Source organism: Carex rostrata, chromosome 7 (assembly GCF_964058835.1).
Source record: "Carex rostrata chromosome 7, lpCarRost1.2, whole genome shotgun sequence".
NCBI classification, from domain to species: Eukaryota; Viridiplantae; Streptophyta; class Magnoliopsida; order Poales; family Cyperaceae; genus Carex; species Carex rostrata.
Genome location: NC_135924.1, coordinates 3,770,591 through 3,792,515, shown reverse-complemented (window position 1 = coordinate 3,792,515; position 21,925 = coordinate 3,770,591). Strand labels below are relative to the sequence as shown.

At 32.4% G+C, this 21,925-nt stretch overlaps 1 protein-coding gene across 1 annotated transcript; it reads right to left on the bottom strand.

The window, feature by feature from the left end:
- Positions 1-10,881: 10,881 nt before the first annotated feature.
- Positions 10,882-14,939, bottom strand: LOC144557258 (uncharacterized). Its single transcript, XM_078305805.1, has 2 exons — positions 11,832-14,939; positions 10,882-11,468 (listed from the first exon to the last, which is right to left on the bottom strand). The coding sequence occupies exons 1-2, from the start codon at positions 14,878-14,880 to the stop codon at positions 11,089-11,091; spliced, it is 3,429 nt and encodes a 1,142-aa protein (XP_078161931.1). The 5' UTR covers positions 14,881-14,939; the 3' UTR covers positions 10,882-11,088.
- Positions 14,940-21,925: the final 6,986 nt, after the last annotated feature.

The window sequence follows — 21,925 nt, the reverse complement described above, 5'->3', positions numbered from 1 at the left end:
TTTAAACATCATCTATATTTTAAAAATTGCGTTAGAAGTAGAGAAATTACTTATTTGCTCTAAGAAACTGACCAATTGAAAGACTGATATTTTTTTTAACATGATGCATATTTTGACGTATTTGAGAGCTATACATGTAATTCCCTATTATTTAAAAGATGTTTAGGTGTGCTAGACAAATTTGCAAATGTTGGTAGCGTTATTAATTGTTGCAATAAGATAGAGATCTAATTAATAATGTTTGAAACAAAATATAGTAAATTATATAATAGCGCGTATATAGAGAAGTTGAGGAAAGCGAGATTTTGGTTAAAGATAATTAAAGCCTAATTTTAGTTTAAATATTTGAACAAAGCAATTTTGACTTCATGTACCACACGAACTATAATGTAGTGCTGTAATTTTATGGTTTATACGTAAATTGTATGAAAACAAAGCTTGTTAAAATCTATATCCTATTTTATGAGTAAAGATGTTAAAAGATCATATATTAGATAATTAATATGTTAAAATAATATTTTAGGGTAAAGATATGAATGGAGTTTTTGTTTCATGCAACCTACGAATTATATATATAGTGATATGATTTTATAGTGTGTGTATATATATGGAAAATACTAATATGCTATACGTAGCATAAAGAGCCTCCGTGCAACAGCTCAATATTTGAGTTTTCAATATCCTAACGGTGGATCCGAACCGTTCAAAATGATCTCCATTCATATGTACTTGAAAACCAAATTTTACATTTTTACTATTTTTTTAGATAGGGAAAATCACTTAATCTGAAAATTATGTACCATTCAGATCAAGTGATTTTCTACCTATTTAAAAAGATAGTAAAAATATTCTAAAAATTATAAAATTTGGTTTGTAAGTACATATTCATATGGAGATCATGTTGAACGATTCAAATCGACCGTTAGGATTTTTAAAACTCAAATATTGAGCCGTTGCACGGAGACCCTCTATACTATGCGTAGCACCGTAGCCAACTCCTATATATATATATATATATATATATATATATATATATATATATATATATATATATATATAGATAGATAGATAGTCAAAATCATAATCATGCATCACATGATTTCTCCTACTCCTCCCTCTGTGTACCCCCTTCTAGGGCATAGTCTAAGAGGGTACGGAGTTAATTGAACCTCATTTTTTTTTTATATCTAGTTATCTATATAATTTAGAGTAAAATACTATGAATACTATAAAATTGATCTCATTCACGTTTGATCTCCATATATATATAGTTAAAATAGAGTCACCTGATATATGTTCCCTGTTCAACATTGGTTGTCTTGAACTTTCTATAATGAATTTAATGCAGGAGTTGGTGCAAGTTTGAAATGAACTATCAGTGGGATAACTTGTTGACCATATATACCAACAGAATCATGTTCTCAACTAATTACTTATTTTTCCCAAATAAAAAATCAATAAGGATAAACTTTTTAAGTATGCGATGTACTCAAATTGTTGGTAAGGGGGCATTTTGGGAACTTTATTTGGTTGATCAGATGAGCAATTATGAAAACTATGTTGTATGATTTTTGGCTACATAATATGCTAATGTATGTATAAACTCAGGAAATGAGTCGCAGGGGTTATTACATTTTATTTAAGGAAGCAGCTAACAGTCCCCGGTCATCAGTCTTCCGAAAATCTTTAGACTTTTTACACTAATCCTGTAAATAAGTTCATTAGATCCGGTAATACTATGAAAACAATCCTATAAACAAGTTCAATGGATGTTCTGTAGATGAAACCGCGTGGTCCCAGATGAAAAGCGTGAAAGCTGTTGAAAACACGTGGTCAACGAACAAAGTACAATTGAAATACAATCGGCAGTTAAACTGGGGACCACCTTCTGTGAACATACACATATTATCCTGTGAATATACACATATTATCCAATTAACATACAAATATTATCCTGTGAACATACACATATTATCCTGTGAACATACAAATATAATTATGTGAACATACATATTGTACTTGAAATTATGGCAGTTGAAAGCGCGTCGTTGCCGGTTATGGCAGTTGAAAGCGCGTGGCCGAAAAAGTACTTCTTCCGTTACCAGCGATTGAAAGCGCGTTGGAACTAAGCTAAAAAGGGAAGATTTTTATACGCAGAGATTTTCGGGGGGCATGTAGCCCGGAAAACGTTACCTTTTCTCTTTATTTAATATGTTTTATGTGCTTGTATGCTATTTTGGTTTCCCAAAATACAAAAAAAGATCGCTTTCACTGCTACAAAATGAGATCTACTAATGCCTGATTTCTAACGGTTTGAAGTATTTTTGGATAAAACTGAAAATACATAGATGTTGTGGTAAGTTTGGTAATTAATTTAATCTTTATTCTATCTAATCTACAATAAAAAAAACCGACAGAAAAGATTGTCCATTTTATTCTACCGGTTCAAAACTATAGTAGGAATTATCGGTATCGGGATCGGGATCAAGGTATCGGATCGGTATCAGCTCAGGATCGGCCCATAATCAGGGTTTTTTTTTCTTTATGATTTACTACGTGAGGACTGGCTCAGGATCGGATCGGAGTAGGCCGATACCGATTGGTATCGGCCGATCCGGATCAGTATCGGGCGATTATTCCTACTATGTTTAAAACAACAAATCGTTAGAAGAAGTTCAACTTTTTCTATCGGTTTGCACTGTAGAACCGGTAGAAGAAGTGCCTCATTAATTCGATCTATCGGTTCTATACTTAGAACTTATAGAAGAAGATGATATCATTCTATCGGTTCTACACTTAGAACCAATAGAAGAAAATGACATTTTTCTATCGGTTTTTTATTGTAGAATGTCAACTTCTAATATCGGTTCTACACTTGTAACCGATAGAAGAAAATGAGATTCTTCTATCGGTTTTTTACTGTAGAACTGATAGAATAAGTTTGTAAACTTTTAATATTAGTTGTACAACTGAAACCGATATAAGAATGTCATTTTGAATTCTAACTTAAACAAATTTTTTTGCAATTTTCACTAAGTTTCCGCTCCTCACAAACACTCTCCCTCTTCAAAGTCTGGATGATCTCTTCTCCCATATCTCACGTCCTCTCTTCTCCATCTCGACATCCAACCCCATCTCGTGTCCTCTCTTCTGCCAAATCTAATTCTCTCAAACCCTAACAGCTTCTCTCAAATCTGACTCTCTCAAACCCTAGATGTTTCTCCCAGATCTAATTCTGTCAAACTCTAGCCACTTAGTAAAGGTAGGTCGATTTCAGAGCTGACTTTATAACTTAATTACAATGATTATTTGTCTAATCAATTTGTTCATTTGAAATAGTGTAGTATTGTTGCTCGTTGGCATAATGAAGATAATTACATATGTTCTATAATTTGTTAGCTGATTTGCGCACTGTTTCTATGATTTGTTAGACAGATAAACATTGTAAGTTATACAGCATACCATCGGGTTCGCTATATACCAGTTTTCACTTCATGCAACGCACGGGCTATATATATAATTAAAGTAGTAGTGCATGTCGTTTGTGCGCTACATTAAGCCAAAACTGCTCTGCCAATTAACATGCCCATAAATTCTTTCGCATATACATGTAAGGCTTCTTCAGAACGACTTGAGGTCAACTTTGGTTTAATAAATGTGAAAATTATTAATTTAAATGTTTGCAAAGAAAGGAAATTTCAAGGAAAAGGTGTGCTGATAAATATTGATGATTGTATATACCCTTGTAGTAAGCTTGCTCTCTTGATTACAAAATAAAATATTCATGCATCAACAGCAAATACAAATATATTATAGCTTGCTCATGAGATACAATCCTTTCATGTGAATACCCTTTATTCCAGCATATATATAATTAACACTCTCGTAATATAACATATAGGATGAACATTGAATCTATTTCATATATGAATTATACACTGATGCAAAGCTATAGATATTGTCAAAAATTTTAACTATTTATACACAGCCATCTTAATTCATAATAGACACCAAACTCACCAATAACTCTTCCTTAAGTTCAAAATCCCGGTTGTTGCCATCGCGGAGAAGGGAAATGATGCACATGATCTCCAACTAAGACTCGGGTTCATGCCATCCCCGACTCAACCGACAGATACGAAGTCCTACGCATGCTCACAATGATGTACGTGTTCGATTATCGAAAACATTTTCCTCTTCATATTGTTGATCACCAACCAATGCGACACATCATCATACAATTTTACCTTTAATATCAATCATACACAAATTTAACTATTTTATGGAGTACGATAGAAATTTATGCAAGTTTCAAATTTGAATTTGTACTTGTCAGAATATAATTGACATGTAAAGTATTTTATGTGGTGCACATTAATCCAAAGATAAAATGCGTTTGGCGACAATAAACATTTGTCTTCTCAATTTATGTTATATCTATTTTTTAATAAAGATGCATATCACAGATAATTTCTAATGATAGGCTGAATTTCTTAATTTAAATAGAAATTATATTTAGCTAATTATCCTGTCGTGAGCGTGTATTATGAGCATATCTTAATTGTAATCTTATCGTATAAATTTAATTAAATACATTATTGTTTTATGCTATTTATATATAGCAATAAACTCTATAAAGTGGGACTAAACTAGCTCATTTCATACCACATCTCTTTGGATTAAAAATTTCACTGAATTCTTAATTCTAATATCTACTTTTTTATCTTGGTATTATGGATAGTGCAAAGAGAATCGTTTGCTGTGTGTTCGTCATGCTACTTCTCTCTTCTTACAGTAATTTGATCTCTTAATTTTTCTCTTTCCAACTACTAATATGTGTAGTCACGTTGAACATAAGACTATCAGTTGCATGGAAACGATAACAAAATGGGCATAAATGTACGTATCCAAAAAATAATAATGTCAGAACCATTAGTCTAGTTACAAAGATAATATTTTTCGTGTGGAATGTCGCAGGTTTGAAATCCGGATAGAAAGATTCTTTGTAGATAGAAATTAAGTACTTAATAGTTATATGGTTTGATCTTCAACCTTAGTAAAACAATAATAATAATAACACCAGGAGCTTTGATTCAATTAATTTCTTGATCCAAATTTTTTTTCTTCAATTAATTTCTGTAATTTTTTTTTTGTAGGTGTTATTTCCCATGCAGAATGGGATGAGAAAGACAATGAATGCTGGGGCTGGAGCAAACGTTATAGGAACATTTTTTGCAAGACTAGCAAGTGCAGGAAGGCATGCAACGAGGCAGGTTATCCATTCTACAAGTGCCGATGGGCTATTGTAATGATGTGTCGTTGTGGATACGTATGCAAAAAATAATGAATTACGTAATCTATATATCAAAAGATAAAATAAAATTTAGAGTCAGTTTAAGTAATAATAAATGAGAGCTACTTTGGTGCTCTTATCAGCGTCGAGTTTTTTTTTGTTTTTTTGTTTTTTTAAATAATGTACGTTGGTGAAGTTTTTTTATTATTTACTTTTTAATTAATAAAAATATGTTGTTGCTTGTTAAAATGTTTAAAGCTCATTCTACTCTTTATTTAAATAAGAAAGAAAAAAACATTCATCATACTAAAAAAAATGTCAGTCTCCCAATTCGTTGATTTTTTTATAACAAATGGGTAATTTTTCTACCTCTAATGCTTACACAAGTATATACTCAAGTGTCACTGTATAAGTGTTAGCAGTAGAGAAATTACACTTTTGCTCTCAAAAACCTACTAATTAGAAGACTGATATTTTCTTTAAACATGATGTATATTTTAAAGATTGCGTTTGAAGCAGAGAAATTACTTATTTGTTCTAAGAAACCGACCAATATATTAAAACACTGATTTTTTGTTTAACATGATGTATAATTTTGAAGTATTTGAGGGCTATACATGAAATTCCATATTATTTAAAAGATGTTTAGGTGTGCTAGACAAATTTGGAATTGTTGATATCGTTATTAATTATTGCAATAAGTTAGAGATCTAATTAATAATGTTTGAAACAAAAATATAGTAAATTATATGATAGCGCGTATATATAGAACTTGAGGAAAGCGATATTTTGGTTTAAAGATAATGAAAGCCTGTTTAAGTGTAAATATTTGAACAAAGCAATTTTGACTTCTTGTAGCACAAACTATAATGTAGTGCTGTAATTTTATAGTTATATGTACATTGTATGAAAACAAAGCTGTTCTGTTAAAATCTATATCCAATTTTATGAGTAAAGATATGAATGGAGTTTTGGCTTCATGCAACGTACGAATCATATATATATATAGTGCTATGGTTTTATAGTTCGTTTGATGCATGAAGATAAAGTTGTTATGTTAAAATATAATATATTTGATAATTAATTAAAAATTTAAAAAGATATTTAATTAACGAGGACGAAGTTTAGTAAAAGTAATTATATCGAGATATTCGTTATCAATGATTCAAATTCTATTTATAATGGATGCTTGGGGTATCGAGTAAATATCAAATAAAACACAATAAAATATATAATGTTATCAGCAAACCGAAAATTAGCAATTCATCATGCTTTTTTAAAGTATTTTTTTTAATTGAAATTTTATTTCAAAATGTAATCTATATTAGAAGAGGGAACATTTTTCTTAAACAAACTATAATTTTTTTTACTAATTTCAACAATATAGCATTACACAGTGACAAGTTTTAGAAGAGTGAACATTTCTCTAGCTTAAACAAACTATTTTTTTTATTAATGAGTAAAATGAGTACTTTATAAATTTAAAATAAGTTTTAACAGACACAAAAAATTATGCATTTTAGTGAATTTTAAAATTTAGAAGTGTAAAATAATATTATAAATTTTAGAGACAAATACTTAATTTCAAAATGTTTAAAAGAGGAGGGTTCAAATGCCTCCATTTTTTGTGTATCCACCATTAAAGTAAAACCGCTAGTAATATATAACATTTTTACTACGTGCTCATATAAAATTATCATGTTTTGATTTCATTTTTATGTCGATCAATAAGTTAAAAAATGAACATCCAGAAATTAGCTATTGATGATAAACACAAGAAAGTTGAAATATCATAATTTTTTATGCGTGCATAGATAAAATGATGTAGATTATATCTAACAGTTTTATTTTAACTTTTAAATTTTAAATTTTGAGTTATTAAAGTTTGTTAAAAAGTGAGATAATGGATAAAAAAAAAATGAAGGCAGACCCTCCTCTTTTTAAATTTCCTCAGCAACTTTTATGTGTTCATTAGCAAGCCCGCTTGTATATAGTTTTGTAAATACTCCTCTATCCTAAAAAGATGAAATTTTACTGTCAACTTGTGGGCCCGTTGGGTTCTATTGTTTGTTTCACATTTAGACCTAAATATTGGGCTTTCCAATGAACGCATATACTCTGCACGAACTCAAAGAAGAATCGAGAAAGGGGAGGTAGCACAATTGACTAGGAAAATGTCATAGAGTTGTTATACCCAAAAGTCGAGAGTTCGATTTCCCCTCACGAACCTTGGTAGCTACTACTAAGTTTTCAAAAAAAAAATCAAAGAAGAATCTTGTAGGTTTAATCAATGTTGGCTGTCTGATCAGGATCGGAGCCAATCTGGTCTCTGCTTATAATGTACAAAGCCTTTTAATGTTAGTGCGGATCTCAATTGAATGACCCAAATCTGTTAACACACGGTGAGTTAATGCAGAGAATACGAATTCTTTGTAAATCTAATGGGCTATGAACTCCCTTGATCCATTGATATTTGATACAAAAACAATTCATGACCTACCCAAATAACAATGAATTGAGAAGTGTGAAACAAGGGGACTAAATTATTATTTTTTAATTATTTTCTACATACCCATGTTTTTTTAATAAATTTACAATCATAACCCTGTTTTTAACATATTTACATAATTGCCCTTGCTTCTCAAATAACAATGAATTGAAGAGTGAAAAAAGAGGACTAAACTAGATTTCTTAATTTATTTTTATTTTTTGTAACATCTCTATAGTTTTACGCCTGATAAGATGTCTACTTGTACAGTTGGTGTGGGACCGGGCTCTTGGTCTTCCATTGGAGAGGCCGAAGATTGTGACCATGGAATGGTTCGAGAAGCATTGTGCAAAATCTGCTTAAATTTCATTCGATTTCTGAATATTATCAGATTTTTTTCTTGGATTTCTTTATTGCACATGACAATTTTGTAATAAGTGCATGCTACTGTTGAGATTTTTTTTTTTTTTTTTTGAGGGAGTAACAGTGAAAAGGTGCTGAGAATTCCTTTATAGAGTCATTACAAAAAACTTGTAGGGTAGCATTTTGTTTAATTAAATAAGGCATTTCGAAACATTGATCGGAAATATTAAACATGATCTTCATATTATATTTTTGAAATATTTTTAGATAGGTAGAAAATCACTTGATCTAAAAATTTTGGACTCTCTGAAAGCCGTGATTTTCTATGTATCTAAAAATAGTAAAAATATTCTAAAAATGTAAAATTTGGTGGCAAGATACATTTTTATATGGAGATTATGTTTAACGGTTTGGATCAATTGTATGAATTTTGAAAATAGAGATATGGATTTATAGCACGGGTGTATCTATAATATGCATATTATCCTAGACTCACTTCATATCTATTGTTATTTTTCTTAGTAACTCAAACAAACTTTGCATTTTTTTTGTGCTCCAATACAAACGAAAAAAGAGAGAGAATAAGATAAAGCATGATTTATTGCACAATCAATCTTAAAAGGGCAATCTGAAAAGGGTAAAAACATCTCTTAATGAATGGATGATACCATGAACAGCTGAGAAACTGATTGTAGACAACAAACAGAAACACAACCCTAAAAAAACTTTTGCATTGATTAATCAGAGAAACAAATGTTTATTAATCAGACTGTTTTTCGTCGATAAATCATAGCAATAATACCATAATTAGAGCTTTAAATTGAGGTCGACACCACCCGGTCTCAAACTCAACATTACATCAACTGATGTACGATCATCGGCCTTCAAATTACTAACGGAGGGCCCAGATGGCGCTGCATCATATCTCTTTCGTAACTCTTCCATTTCCTTTCTATGAGCAGTCTGGTGCCCTCCTAAGGCTTGCAGATTAACAAATGTTCGTTTGCAATGTGAGCATGTGTAGGACTTCTTACCTGTCAGTTGACTCGGGGATGGCGTGAACCCGAGTCTTAGTTGGAGATCATGTGCATCTTTTCCCTTCTCCGCCATGGCAACAACCGGGATTTTGAAGTTAAGGAAGAGTTATTGGTGAGTTTGGTGTCTATTATGAATTAAGATGGCTGTGTATAAATAGTTAAAAAAAATTGACAATATCTATAGCATTGCATTAGTGTATAATTCATATATGAAATTGATTCAATGTTCATCCTATATGTTATATTAGGAGAGTGTTAATTATATATATGCTGGAATAAAGGGTATTCACATGAAAGGATTGTATCTCATGAGCAAGCTATAATATATTTGTATTTTCTTTTGATGCATGAATATTATGCATGGATATTTTGTAATCAAGAGAGCAAGCTAGACTACAACGGTATATACAATGGATTAATATTTATCAGAACACCTTTTCCTTGAAATTTCCTTTATTTGCAAACATTTAAATTAATAATTTTCACATTCATTAAATTAAAGTTGACACTCAAGTCGTTCTGAAGAAGCCTTACATGTATACGCGGAAGAATTTTTCGGCATGTTAATTGGCAGATCAGTTTTTGCTTAATGCAGCACACGAACCACATGCACTACTATATAATTCAATAGTCCATGCACTGCATGAAGTGAAAGCTGATCTGTTAAAGCCTTGTATCTCCTTGATCTGCTATAGCGAACCCAATGGTTTGCATGCACAGCGAACAGCTTAAACCTGTCAAGGGTCCGGTTTTTTATCTTTGACTCACCACATATTGTACAATACAAAGTGCGACCCAGAAATTTTTTTCCACAAGAAAAGAATTGCTTAAAAATATGCAGTAGGAAATTCGAATGATATGCCCGGACACCAACACATTGTAGTGCAGGGGATGATCGACAAAAATAAGCAATAAAAAAAAATGAGAACGGTTGGGATCGGAATAACAAGTTCCTGTTATTCCAAAGATTTATTTCCAATTAATTTTTCTATTTCTACAGGCTTTTCATTCGCAGGGATTCCTTGTTAACACTTTTCATAAAATAAAATAGAATCTTATACAAAAATAAAAAAATATTTTGTTATAATGAATGCAATCTTATAGTACGTGTGATTGCGTAATCACAAAATACTGATTAATATTAATGAAAAAGATATATTATAGAAATATTTATTCAAAAGATTGTTAAAATTATCGGGGTTACACTAGCAATTTGACACTCAATTAGATTTTCGGTGTATTTGTATGGGGGCACAAAAGATGGCTTTTGAAAGAAAGATTTTATTTTCTGGAACAGATGATGCAAAGAAAGATTTGTTATGTGTGCTTGCTTCAGATCTTCTCATGTGAAAATTTGTTTTCTCGATGTTCAACTTTTTCAATTGATTTTAGGAGTGGCGGATTCATAAAAAATGCTTGGCTTCAAGGAATGCTTAGTGGGTTATTAGTAGGTATGTTTTTAATGTGAATGTTTTATCTATCTTTTAAAATATACGAATGAACTATCTGTTAATGATGTGGGGATTAGTGTGAGTTTGATTCCATCCAGTTTAGATTGGACGATCCAAATGTGGGTGAAAGAAAGGGAGAGAGCATCAGGTCGAGGGGATAGACAGCAAATGAAATGGGAATAGAAGGAGATAGATAAAGGGGAGGAAAAGAGGCGGCGAGGCCATGCAAAATGGAGTTGAAATAATTGGTGTTCACTATGTGTTCCTTAAGAAGAACAAGAGAATACTCCAACATATAAATATGCAGTACTAATCCAATTCACTCATTACAATATTCTGATTTAATTGAGTGCATATCAAAGGTCTTTCAATTGAAATACTTAAACCCTCCTAATTTATTAATAGAAAGAAATAGTATTCGTTATTACAACATATATACTACATTCTTCTTCTCCTTTAATCCTTTTTTGTCTGTCTCTGTGGCCTAAGCACCTTAGTTCGTGCTAAGCTCAACTCCTTGATAACATCTTTGATAGAAATGCGTTCTTTTGGCGACTCTTTGGAGCATAGAAGCCCACATTGAATCATTGAAACCAAACAACTATAAACATTTTCTTCTGCATACAGATTGTGTTCTCCATCAGCTTCATAGAATAATTTGGGGTCGACTATGTCCATGACTTGGTCGGGGAAAGCCATCTCAACATGCTTCTGAAGGCTCAAACCATCTCTGATTCTCTCGTTGGTGGGACTTACTCCAGTTAACATCTCAAGCAGAAGAACCCCATAGCTATAGACATCTCCTTCTATTGATGGCCGACCACCCATGCCATACTCTAGATAATGAAAAGATACTAGTTACAACCCTGAATTTATACTAATTAAAGCATTGTGATATGTGAGTCGCCTTATTCACCAAGTTTTTCAAATTTGGACTCACATGGTTGGGGCAATATTTGTGTATAAATTTTCAAATTATATAGCCCAAATCAGTAAATTGAAGAAGTATACATAGATAGTAAAAGTCCCAAACATGTCAGTATAAATGAGGCCATAGATATTTTTCCCTTTAGCCTTGCCAGTGGGACCAAAATGGACAATTGTTTCTCTGAACCTTAACAAGTTAAGTTGATGAAATTTTTTGTTGCAGTGACATACTAAAAAAAGTAGTACTCAAATAATAAGTTGGTCCGCAATACCTGGAGGAATGTAGCCAATAGAACCTTTTATTCCACTGGTGCTCGCCATTGATTGAGAAGACATGGTATCAGGTTGAACCAAAAACCTTGCTAATCCAAAATCACTGACATGTGCAGTCAGGTCATCATCCAAAAGTACATTGCTAGGTTTGAGATCACAATGCACGATTGGTGCAGGCACATGGTTATGGAGATAATCTAGGGCTGCTGCCATATCAAATGCTATGTTCAATCTCTGGATGAAGTTGAGGATTCTAAATGGCCGATCCGTACATGCATTTGGATGCAACCATGTTTCCAAGCTACCATTTGGCATGAACTCAAAAACCAAAGCCTTAAAATCATTACCTTGGTGGTCTATGCTAGAGCACAAACTCAACACTTTTACAAGGTTACGGTGTCTCACATTTTTTAGTGCCTCACATTCAGAGAAGAAACTTCGAGAAGCACTATGTTTCTCAAGGTTTAGCACCTTCACCGCAACGGTTGTCACATTCTCGATAATCATATCGGCTTTGTAAACTTCTCCAAATGCACCTCTTCCAATTAGATTCTTCGAAGAGAAATTTTGAGTAGCTCTAAGAAGGTCATTGTATGAAACATGCTTTAACCCGTATTTCAAAGCTCTATCAGATTGTGGATTGTTTTGAGGGTTGTTTTTGTTTCTAGTATAATATATCACTATCAGGCAAATGATTGCGGTTATGCAAATAAAAGAAGCAACAACAAAACTTATGAGCACCATGTTTCTTCTAGAGCGATGTTTCTGTGTTGAAGGTTGTGAGATGCACTGTGACAAATGCATTTCAGGTTCTCCACCACAAAGCTTTGGATTTCCTCTTACATCTAGACCACTGGCATTCTTGAAAATGCCTTTTTCTGGTAATTCTCCCTCGAAATTATTCAAAGAAATATTCAAATATTGCAAGTTCATTTTACCCAGGAATTCAGGTACTCGACCAGAGAGCGAGTTGTTAGAGACATCAAGGTTTTGTAGCCCTCTTAGATTGCTCAAACTGGTTGGAATTGTTCCTTGGAACATATTGTTATCAAGATAAAGGGCTTCAAGTACTTGGCATCCATCAATTGTGCTAGGAATCTTTCCATGTAACTTGTTATTCGAGAGACGAATTGATTGTAGGTTTTTCAATTTACCAATTTCTGGTGGCAAGATGCCAGTTAGATAATTATTTGACAAATCTAAACTAACAGAAAGAGAAGAAAGACCCATGATTTCTTTGGGAATGTTACCAACCAACTTATTCTTTGAAAAACCCAAGACTTCTAAGAATTTCATTCTAGATAATTCTGGTGGTATACTCCCTTCTAATGTATTATTATCTAGAAGTAGAATGGTCATTTGAGTGAGGTTGGAAAAAGTTGATGGGATTTGACCTGAAAGCATGTTACTGTCCAGATCTAATATTCCCAATTTGTAAAGATTACCAATTTCTACTGGAATGGTGCCACTGAGAAACATTCCACCTAGTCTAAGCCTGATTAAGTTATTCAATTTTCCAAGCCCTGCTGGTATACTTCCTGAAATTGGGTTATTATACAGTGAGAGCACAAGAAGACTAGTAGAAAGATTCGTTATGGAATGAGGTAACACTCCTTGTAGTTGGTTGTCTCCAAGATATATATTTTCTAACAAAGTACAATTGGTTAAAGCATCCATGAAACTCCAATCATGTGGTCTCTTGGCTTCTAGTTGATTAGAATAAAACCTAATTAGATGAAGATTTTGTAAGGCTCCCAAGGTAGATGGTATCACACCACTAAAGTAATTCTGATGCAATTCAATATCAATAAGAGCAGAACAATTGGATATGGATGGTGGGATCTGTCCTTTGAGTTGATTGTAATACAAGCGGAGATATATCAAGTTTGGTAAAGCATTGCACATATTGGAAGGTAGAGTTCCATCAAGTTGGTTATTACTGAGTTCCAAACCATACAATGTTGATAGGTTGTAAAGGGAGTGTGGTATTTCACCCGAAATGTTGTTTTGATAAATGCTAAAATACTCGAGGTATTGAAGCTTCCCCAGTTCATTAGGGATGAATCCACTTAACATATTTTCAGAAAGATCCACATCTATTAAATTTTGAAGGTTACCGAATGTATGTGGGATGGAACCATAGAATTTATTTTCGGAAAGTGAAAGTTTCAGTAAGTTAGTAAGGTTGCCCAAGCAAGGCGGGATGTGACCACTAATGCTAGTTTTGTCAAGAAAGAGAACAGATAATTTGGAAAGGTTACATAAGGTAGGTGGGATGAAACCTGTGAAGTTATTATTGTAAAGAGAAAGATCTGATAGATTAGTAAGTTTGCCTAATTCATGTGGAATATTACCATCAAATTGATTTTCCTCAATATAAAGATATCTTAGGCTACTAAGGTTGCTCAAGGTGGAAGGAATCGATCCTGTAAGATTATTGAAATATAGTTCTAACAATTGGAGCTGTGGGATGAGGCCAAATTCCAACGGTATGCTTCCTGTGAGGAAGTTATTCCCCAAATTGATACTTAAAAGTTTCTTGCATTGTGCTAATTTAGATGGGATGGTTCCATGGAGATTATTATTTCTCAAAGCAATAAATTCTAGATTTGAACAATTACTTAGAGTAGATGGAATGCTACCATCGAGAAAATTCACGCTCAAGTTGACAAAACGTAGCCTACCCAAATATCCGATCTCTACCGGGATACTTCCTCTGAGTTGGTTATCAGAGAGACTGATCCTTTGAAGGAACGTGAGGTTTGCTAGAGATGAAGATATATAACCTGACAATTGTTTGGATTCAAGAACGAGAGCAGTTACTCTATCAGGATGGTGTCGGCCACACGAGATCCCTTGCCATTGACAGTGGTGCAGTGACTTGTTCCATGAGGAGAAGACTCCAAATGGGTCATCATGTATTTGCGACTTGAAGGAGAGAAGAGCTGATACATCAGCTTTACTTGTGGTTACTGTGGCAGCGAGAGAAATGTAGGATAATAAGCATAAGAGAAGGTGAATAGTGAGCAAGTTGTGACACCGTTCCATGATTTGTGTTATAAGTGTAATGGGTTTCTCTCTCACAGAGTGCTGCTCTTATTATAGTTAAAGGAAGATGCATGTATGGTTAGAAAGAATAGTGCTCACCTACTAAAATAGTGCTCACCTACTAAAATAGTGCTCACCCAGTACAATAATGAAATGTAACAATCATTCTTTGGTAGTATAAGTCGTCTGACCCTGACCTTGACAATATCTCATGACAGTTACCGAAGTCCAATGTTATCCAATTTTCAAGCTTTCTAAATTCTGTAATTTGCTGCGAAATGGAGCTGCAATTTTAAGGTAAGTTTCATCAAATTTTTATGTTATGGACATAGATGCAACCCAATCTTTAGAGACAACTTTTATTTTATTTTTGAGTTGATTGATCATGTATTATCATAGATGTAAATTTTATTCCATTATTTTATGCTCAAAATTCATTGAGCAATTTGGCATCTTCTTACCCAGTTAATAATTATTTGATTTGAAGGATTAATGTAAAAGAAAAAACAAGCTAGGGAAACACTTCTGAAATTTGATTCCATTTTTTTATGGTCAAAATTCATTGAGCAATTTGCCATCTTCTTATCAGTTCATTATTGGATTTGAAGGAATGCAAAAGAAAAAAAAAATCTAGGGAAACACTTTTGAGATTTTGTTGGTATTAGTACTGTCTTTTTTCAGCTTTCCCATGTGAATGTGATAAAGGAAAGATGGCTATGCAACGCGTGACTGCCTGACCGGATATGCAAGCTAGCTGTAATTCCGTCTTGTAGCTACTAAATATCTTATATTCAACCCGTGTAGACCCCACTTAGACGGAAATGATGACTTATTACGAAAGTTAGTACATGTTTGGGATCCGAATTCGGATTCCGCATCATTGAAATCCATTTATCTTACAAATTAATTTTATATATAGTTGAATAGTTAAAATTAGAAGGTTTTTAAATTAATTTGAATGCATTTATTTTTAAAATTTTTTTTACAACTTGCCACTATACAAATTAATTTAAATATATAATTTTTTCACATGTATACACAACACACATACATAAAATATATAAGTTTTCAAATTCGTCATTTGAAGCCAATCCGATAAGAACACCTAATTACACAACAAGAATGAGACACTTTTCGCGAGGATAAAAAAGTGACTTTTTGCGATGGACTACTCTCATCATTCAGCTTTTTCTTTTTGCGACGGACGACCGTCATAAATGCGTTTTTTCTCTCGCAAAAAGTGTCTACTTTGTTGTAGTGTAATTCTACTCTCCTAAGAAACAAAATGTACCCGAATGGTTTTCTCAAATTGCAATGTATTTATGTTATTGAAAAAATGGTAGATACTTCTTTAAATGTTAAAATTTTGTAAACTTATAAAAAATATTGTTAAATATATAAAAAAGAAAATGAGAATCATTTGCGGTAACTATCTTCTACCAACTACCAAAAAAGATGAAAAAAAAAATGCTAGAAAGCTTCTGTTCAAGGAGATGAATATATAAAATTGGGATTTTGAAAGATCACAACCGTTAAGTTTCCTGTGGGTATTCTAAGCCGTCTGGGTCCCACGTGTCCCCACTTTCCACAACGCGGCGTGGACCCAGGAGGCTTGGACTAAGTGATACGTGGCATCCGGTAAATGGTTATTATGTTTTTCATAGTGCAGTAGTGCAATTATCAATTTTCTTTTCTATTTGGGCCTTGCTTTTCAAAAACTTACTGGCCAGAGGTAGGTATTTCATGGATTCAGGGTAGGAAACAAAGACAATTAGTATTGAACTTGAAAAAAATTCAAATTCAGAGATAGACATTTGTTTCCTCTAAATTTTTATGAATCCGTCTATATCTCTACTATATCTTTTGAGATAACTTATCGAACAAAATAATATTTGACTGCTTAAAATGTTTTAACTTATCTTACAAAAGTGCCTATGCATTGTAATGTTTTGAGATAACAGTCGATCCAAATAGTTATTAAGACAGTTTCAAAATTACTAATTTTAATATAATGAAAAGTTTTTGGATAATTAAAAACAACGATTTTTGAAATGTGCTTGGAAATTAAATTTTACATTATGTTATATTTTTTTACTAGTTGTTTAGAATTTTTAAAAATCACTAGTTTTCAGAAAATTCTGAACCATAAAAAAACATTGATATTAAATTTTTTTACAAAAATAGTAAACAATTTTCAATAAATGTAAAATTTGATCTCCTAGTACAATTTAATATATATAGATATCAAGTTAAATAGTTCGATCGACTATTCGATAAACGTGAAGTAAAATACACTTTTTACTTCACAAAGCACGCACGATAGTAAAATACACGTGAAGTAAAATACACTTTTTACTTCACAAAGCTCGCGTTTTTTAATATATATAGATATCAAGTATAAACGTGAAGTAAAATACACTTTTTACTTCACAAAGCACGCACGATAGTGCAACTCTCTCTTTCATGTTGTGATCTTACATGTTATCTTCATTATATTGTGATCTAATTAAGTTCTTATAATGTCTTGCCGTGTCATAATAAAAATGGCAAAGAGATGGACATTCACATGTGATTATGGCAAGTTAATCACATCCTGATTTGACACGTTAGTCATGTTAATAACCAGAAGGGAACAATAGAAAAAAAAAATCATTGACCGTTATAATCAAACAATGATAAATCTGATTATATAAAATAAAAACCCATTTCAGCATTGAAAGGGCCTGGATATATCAGCGGTCGCTATATTAATTAAACATTAACTATATATATATATATATATGAGATGGGCTATGGTGAGTTGCGAATTAAAACGCGTTTCTACTTCACGCCGTATTTTTATTTTGAAAGTCCAAACGACCGATCCGAACCGTTAGATATTTAATCCATATTGAAATGTGCTTGGAGACCAAATTTTACATTTTTCGGAATTTGTTTACTATTTATTAAGCATTTTTGAAAATTGTTGTTTTGCTGTGAACAGTAAAAAACAGTAAAATTTTCTGGACAGGCCATCAGATCAGCGACTTTCAAAATTGCTTAATAAATAATAAAAAAATTCCAAAAAATGTAAAATTTGGTCTCCAAGAACATTTCAATATGGAGAACAAGATGAACGGTTCAGATCGACGTTTTGAACTTTAAAATTACAAAATATGAGCGTAAAGTAAAATAGTCGCTTTACTTCGCAACTCACCGTAGCCCATCTCTCTCTCTCTCTATATATATATATAGAGTGAGTCTATGGTAGTATGCATAACACGATATAATCCGTAATATGGATCAATTTTTTGTTTTCAAAATTCTAATGGTCGATCCGAACCGTTCAACATGATTTTCATATAAATATGTACTTACAAACCGAATTTTATATTTTTGACAATTTTTTACTACGGTCAAGTGATTTTCTACATATCTTTAAAAATAGTAAAAAAAAGTCTAAAAGATATAAAATTCGATCTACCCTACGGAGATCATGTTGAATAGTTTGAATCGATCGTTAAAATTTTAAAAATAAAAATATTAATCTGTATTACATACTAACTCGTCATATACATAGTACCATAGACATATATATAGCGGAAGAATTTTTGGTCATGTTAATTGACAGAGCAGTTTCGTCTTCATTCATTGCACAAACTGTGTATCACTGTTTTAATTCTGCAGTGTTATTTCCGCTGCATGAAGCCATAACTGCTCTGTTAAGGCCTCGTCTCTGCTTGATCTGCTATAGCGATCCGTGATCATGATAATATGAATGTACAGCGAAAGTTCCAACCCGTCAACACGCTGTTCTTTTTTCATTGACTCGCTGCATGTTGTAAATTATAATGTGACCCAGAACTTTTTTCCAAAAGAAAATAATAATTGCTTAAAAAATGTAGTCAGAAAATCGGAAAATATACCGCGACATGAAAACACATTAGGGATAAAGGGAACAGGAGATGAGACGGTAGCACAGTTGATTAGAAGAAAATGTTTTAAAACTATCATGCTACTTTTAAAAAATAAATAAAGAAAGCTAGGGACGTTTTAGAAAAAAATAGTAAGAAATATGAGAATATTAAATAAAATGTGGGCAACTTCAAGAATTAAAAGTTTTGCCAATAAAGTCTCCAATACATTTATATAGGTCAAGAACTGCAATGGATATTGGATCTACTTTCGAATTTGATGGGCTCTGCGTTAGTCTGATCTGCTTTAAGATACGTGCATACAAATATTAAAATTGACACGTACAGATCGTAAAGCAAATCGGACAAATACGGAATTCATCGAATTAAAAGTCTAACGTCTATCGAACCTACTCCACTCTATTCTTGCAGATACTCCTATAAAAACATGCTCCTTAACAGGCCACAAACTCTTATATGGACCCTGGGCCCATTACCTCGTCAAAAGGAAAGAGAGGGGTGTGTTATACTCCGCAGCAAGAAATAGAACAATTAACAAATTCTCGCATGGTTTATTTTCTATTTGAATGATTATATATAAGGATTTTTGTCGACATTATGAAATATTAGTTGCCACGTGTTTCAATGAGAACTCCTTTGCGTGTTTGTTTCGATGCATCTTTATTGATTCCTTATCTTCTAGGATTTAAGATAGATTTGCTCTTTACATTATAATTTAGGGGTGGCCCATTGAATTGTGAAGTAGTTGGTTTTGAGACGGGGATAGAATCATGTGAGAATTTCATAATTAAAATCAAAATTGATCAGACTAGTCAATTGTATTAGCAAATATGCTACTAAAATCAAAATTGATCACACAAAAATCATTAGAATTAAGGAGTATTTTTCCTATGCATTATTTGAATATGATGCCATAACCTCTTTCAAATTGATGTGCTAGATGTGTCACAGGTACATAACACTATAAAGTTTCTGACTAGTTCCTCTCCGATTTTTTTATTTATATCCAAATTTTTTTTTTAAAATAATCAAACATCGGCTGTATTCAAAACTATCTAAACCTGAATTTTTTTTTCAGTTTTAGCACCAATTGCCGGAAATTCATGTCTAAACCGGGAAAAAAAAATTCTGGTATCTAATTTTATTAAATTAACTAGAATATATATATCATTGGTCAAATTTTAAATTGACGGATAACCTCATTAATTCAGATTTGATTAATGATAAATAATTACTCTATCACTGGGCCAGCATGAAAGACGAAATCAACTCATGATCTAATTATGTCATCATATCTACTCTTCTAACATGAAAACAGAAAAAAAAAAGCTAAATTCAAAACAATCTTATATTGATCTTGAGCCCTTATAAACCGTAATATATATTTTTTCAATCAATATACAAATAAGGGCTAGATCCTTATTTTTACTAAACGAAAAATCTTGTATAGAATATCAGGTTACGAGTTGATCAGTAGAAATCTTCTATTGAATCAGTTGATCTGAGAACGTATAATTTCCTACACGATAATGTTTTTGAAGTGAAATACATGCACATAACACTATAAATTTTGTGACTTGTTCCTCTCATTATATTTAATTAACTTATTATTATTAAACAGTAATTGCAAACTTACATTTGATACAGTAGTAGTTAGTGCTGTGCACCGACTACAGAGCACCGTCAAGTGCCACACTTATTTATTTTATTCAATTACTAAGCATTTATTATTTTTTTTATTCAACAAAGACATTATTCTACTTTTCTTACATTATTAGTTATTAGATAAAAGTTGAGTTAGACACGCCTCGGTTTCTTGGATTGGCCAGTTTTGGATGAAGTCCCTGCATCCATGTAAATATTCTTGTTCTTTCTATGCATGCCCTTGTGACCTCCTAGAGCTTGTGCGTTTGCAAACTCGGCTCCACACACATTACATCGAAAGACACGCTCAACATCTGCACCCGGTCTCACCTGACCTTTCAAATATGCATTAATTGCTTCCCAGTTCGGTTCCGGGGGGTTTTCCACAGGAGGGCTTGACCAAATTTCTGGAACATGGGTTTGTTGAAATGAACCACTGTAGTATGTTGGATTTTGGTTTTGTGGAAATGAATCATTGTAGAATGCGGGATTTTGGGTTTGTGGAAATGAATCATTGTAATATGTTGGATTTTGCGCTTGTAGAAATGATTCATTGTAGTATGTTGGATTTTGAGTTTGTGGAAATGATTCATTGTAGTATAATGGATTTTGGGTTTGTGGAAAGGCATCATTGTAGTATATGGGATTTTGGGTTTGCAGAAATGAATCAATGTATGGTGTTGGGATTGGAATAGAAGTTGTAGGCACAATGGCCGGTGGCAATTCCAAATTGCTGGTTACAGAATTTATGGGTATGTTTACTGGCATAGGAGAAAATACCGGCGTTGGATCTACAGGAAATGTATTACCAGTCAGATGGTTGCTGGAAATGGTGGTGGGGTCGGTATTATTAGGATTGAATAAACTAGAAAGGTTGTTTTCGACTGGATCAGTTGATTGGTTGAGGAACTGTTCCAAGTGGAAATTAAGGTCATCACTATCATCCATCAGATTTGAATCATGCACTTTGCAATAAAAGGAGAAAATGGAGAAGTACAAAGATGAGAGGGGAAAGTATTAGAGTTGTTATGAATTACTTGGTGAAAATGAGGGGCTTTTATAATGAACTTTCCTTGACATAATTGAATTAGTGAACATTAACAAAATCTATCTAATATTTAGTACAAGCATTAGATTCAGTAGATATGTAATAATTTTTGCATGCTTTGTAACTTACACGTTGCTGCATTCTTTTCATATTGTCATTCAATGATCGAGTTTCACGGATATTATGAAATTACTATGTTTCTTGTTTAACCAATATTGGCTTAATTTGTTTAGAGAATTAATGCTACTAATATTATACTTCCTTAGTTTAACAAATGTAAATTCAATCATTGTACTTTTTAAATTGATCCATTAAGAACAATAGAGTTAATTAAAGAAAGATTTTGTTTCAATGAACTAAATCAAATATTTTTTTTGAGATTTACTCTATCCTCGATATACTAAATCATTTATAAGATTTGCTTCCACTAATAGGCATT

What these genes read in the sequence shown, in the direction of transcription:
- LOC144557258 (XM_078305805.1), bottom strand. Translation starts at nt 14,880, where the DNA reads ATGGAACGGTGTCACAACTTGCTCACTATTCACCTTCTCTTATGCTTA. An exon ending in TATTGGCTACATTCCTCCAG is followed by an intron (nt 11,469 to 11,831) that starts GTATTGCGGACC and finishes TTCATTATCTAG; the next exon opens with AGTATGGCATGGGTGGTCGG.